The 2926-nt window shown below is 40.1% G+C and overlaps 1 gene segment (V, D, J or C); it reads left to right on the top strand.

Moving 5' to 3' along the window:
• The first annotated feature begins 2674 nt into the window (after window positions 1-2674).
• Window positions 2675-2926, top strand: part of LOC102747101 (T-cell receptor alpha chain constant-like) — a 182252-nt gene continuing 182000 nt past the window's right edge. The window contains 1 exon segment of the C gene segment in view: window positions 2675-2738. Within this exon segment, the coding sequence occupies window positions 2690-2738 (49 nt within the window).

The raw sequence follows: 2926 nt of genomic DNA, 5'->3' as shown, positions 1-2926 counted from the left end.
AAGGGCACTAGGGGGAACTGTACAAAAATCTCAGAGGCCTGGCTGAAGGAGGTAGTGGGGCTGGGAACCGCAAGCTGAGGAGCCTTGTTCTCTCTCTTAGACAGTCAAAAGAAAAGCAAAATCAGCTGTAACTCCCTCTAATTCCAGGGGCACAGAGGTTCTTTCACTGAAAAAGGAGGTGAAGGGAAAGGGAAATTATTCCATCAAGCAGAATAATTTTTGAACTGGAAAGAACAAATCGGAAAGTATAAGTGAAAAGATACTAAGACATAGATGCTTTCGATATAATCAAGCCTTCTGGATCATTTAAATTAATTTCCAAACACAAAAAGAATTTTCAGGCATAATTTGAGAGATATTGGGCCATATCTTTGAAAGCCTAAGGGGAATGAAGGAAATCCCAAATGCATAAACATGGAAGAAATGGGTTGATATCCAGCAGCGCTTTCAAGCATATTATTAACAGATAATGTGTGTGTTCTTAGAAAATAATGCAGTAAAATCAGTATGAGCTAGAATGAGTTCACTACAGATATTTTTTAAACAAACCTGCTAAATCCAAGGTACTTCTCTAGACTAAAATTGCCTCAAATGTTTGCAAGACACTTGATTAGTTTGTTTCTCATTATATCAATAGGAAAATAAGTAATATCATATATCACTTGTTGAGTGATGTATTTATCACAGGCCCTATGGTACTATCAGTAATAGTAATAGCTAGCATTTATCAAGTGCCTAATAGGTATGAAGTTTTGTTTTAAATGCATCACATACATTCATCCATTTCATCTTCACTACAACCCATGAAGCAGGTACAATTATTAGTCCCAAGGAAACTGAGGTACAGAGAAATGACCTAACTTGCCCACGAACAGTTAGTGAGAGGAGAGCGAGCATACCAGTACAGGGAGATTAGCCCAAAGGCTGCACTGTTAACTGCTGGACTTTGTTAACTCCCAGTGTTATCTGCGATCCTCACCACAAACCACAAGTCTGTGTGTTGTTATCCCCATTTTACAGGAAACCGAGGACTGGAGCATTGGGATAACTTCTCAAGACCCAGTATCTAGTAAATGGCAGGGCTGAGACTCAAACTGAGGTCTATTTGGCTCTCCAAATCATATTCACGTTTCGCATTGCCCCTCTGAGTAATGCTACAGTCTGTGGTCCTCGGCTGAAAGAATGGCCTAGATAAAGATTCAATGGGAAGAACCCTCTCTATTGTTATATCACATGATTTTATCTTTTATTTTGATCTGTTCATATTCATCTTATATGAGTTCACATAAGGTATGCCCATCAAATTTGCAAATAGCGCAATATTGAGGTAGGTAGTTAGTATGTTAGGTCATATTAGACAAACTGAAACAGCCAAAATGAAATTTAATGGTGATAACTATATATTTCTGGATGTAGTTTTATAAAAGTTAATTCCGATAGATACTACGAGAGACCATGGTTTTACAGTATTCTTTGTGAAAATGATGTGGGCGTGTAACTCACTCAAACTAGCTCGAGGAAAAAAGAGATTTGCTGAAAGGATACAGAGGAGTCTTATAAAATCTATTTGTGAAAAATACAGCTGAGTCTCACAAGAAGAGCATCGTCAGGGACTATTCTTTCTGAACCTACTTCTCTCTGAATATATAATCAGTTCTCCTCTTAGGAGACCAGATTCCATGGTAAGCCTGTTGGTTTCTACTCCACAACAACCTGAGTTTGAACATACCCAGCTTTGCCAAGGGATGACTCTGGTTCAGACCCCATGAGGTTTTACAGCCCTAATGACTAATGCTACCTAACAACTGTTTGTATACCTAGTCCAAATTAATATGCCCCGTATTTACCCAGATCCAATAAGCTACAGCCAGGGAAAAGAGGTCATTGGTACAAACATGACCTCTAGATGTGTTCCTTAAGGGGCACCTCCAATGGATGGAGCTGGAAAGGAGCCCCCAAATTAGAAAATGACTGGAAGCTCAAAATAATTCAACAGTGTGATAAAACCACTGAAACAATCATAGGGAACACTCATAGGTGAGTGGAACCCAGATGAATAAAGTAATAACTCTGGCAGGGCAACAACATTTGAAACATCTTTGGAGAGGCATGGACAGAAAAGAAAGAAAAGACTAGGAAGGAAGTCTGCAATCATATGATATGGAGAAACAGGGATGTCATGTGAAGAAACCTGAGATATTTATAAGGAATACCTTTAAAAAACAGAACAAAACCGTCCTTGGGTTTTTAGAACAGTATAATGTGGCATGGACAGCTTGTCATCTACTCTATTTGATCTGGACCTGCCAGCTGAAGCCAAAGAATCATCAGATATCTCTTCCCCATCCTACCCCACCCCCAGGACTCCTAGTTGGGTGATGCTAACTTTGGTTCTTAGATTTGTCCTGGTTTCTTCCTGGTATTTGACCTACGTAACAAATTGCTGCACATTTTGCCACTAGGTGGCAATGTGGGCATTTTATTTAAAAGATCAGGAACTGTTCATTGCGCAGCTAGCCCTATAAATGGTACAAACGTGCATTTGTGCTGTCTCTGACGGGCTGGGACTCCTATTTGATTTCTAAAGTAAATGTACAGAAGTTATAATAATAAAACACTCCTTTGACCAACTAACATATATTCCAAACCCTGTAAGAGAGATAGCGTGTGAGACTTAGCTGCAGGAATAATGAAGACCCAGCAAATTTTGTTGGCTACTCTGTGGCTTCAGTTAAGCTGTAAGTTGGGGAGTTTGGGGCTATGGGAACAGGAAGAGCAAGTGGATATTTTTTCAAAATTTCTTTTTTTTTAAAGATTTTATTTATTTATTTTGACAGAGAGAGAGTACAAGCGGGGAGGGGCAGAGGGAGAAGCAGGCTCCCCGCTGAGCAGGGAGCCCGATGCGGGGGGGGGGGGGGGGGGGGGT

The sequence above is a fragment of the Leptonychotes weddellii genome, chromosome 9 (genome assembly GCF_054177405.1).
Source record: "Leptonychotes weddellii isolate Sample4059 chromosome 9, ASM5417740v2, whole genome shotgun sequence".
NCBI lineage: Eukaryota > Metazoa > Chordata > Mammalia > Carnivora > Phocidae > Leptonychotes > Leptonychotes weddellii.
Note: the sequence above shows the minus strand (reverse complement) of the source record. Positions and strands in the feature narration are given on the sequence as shown.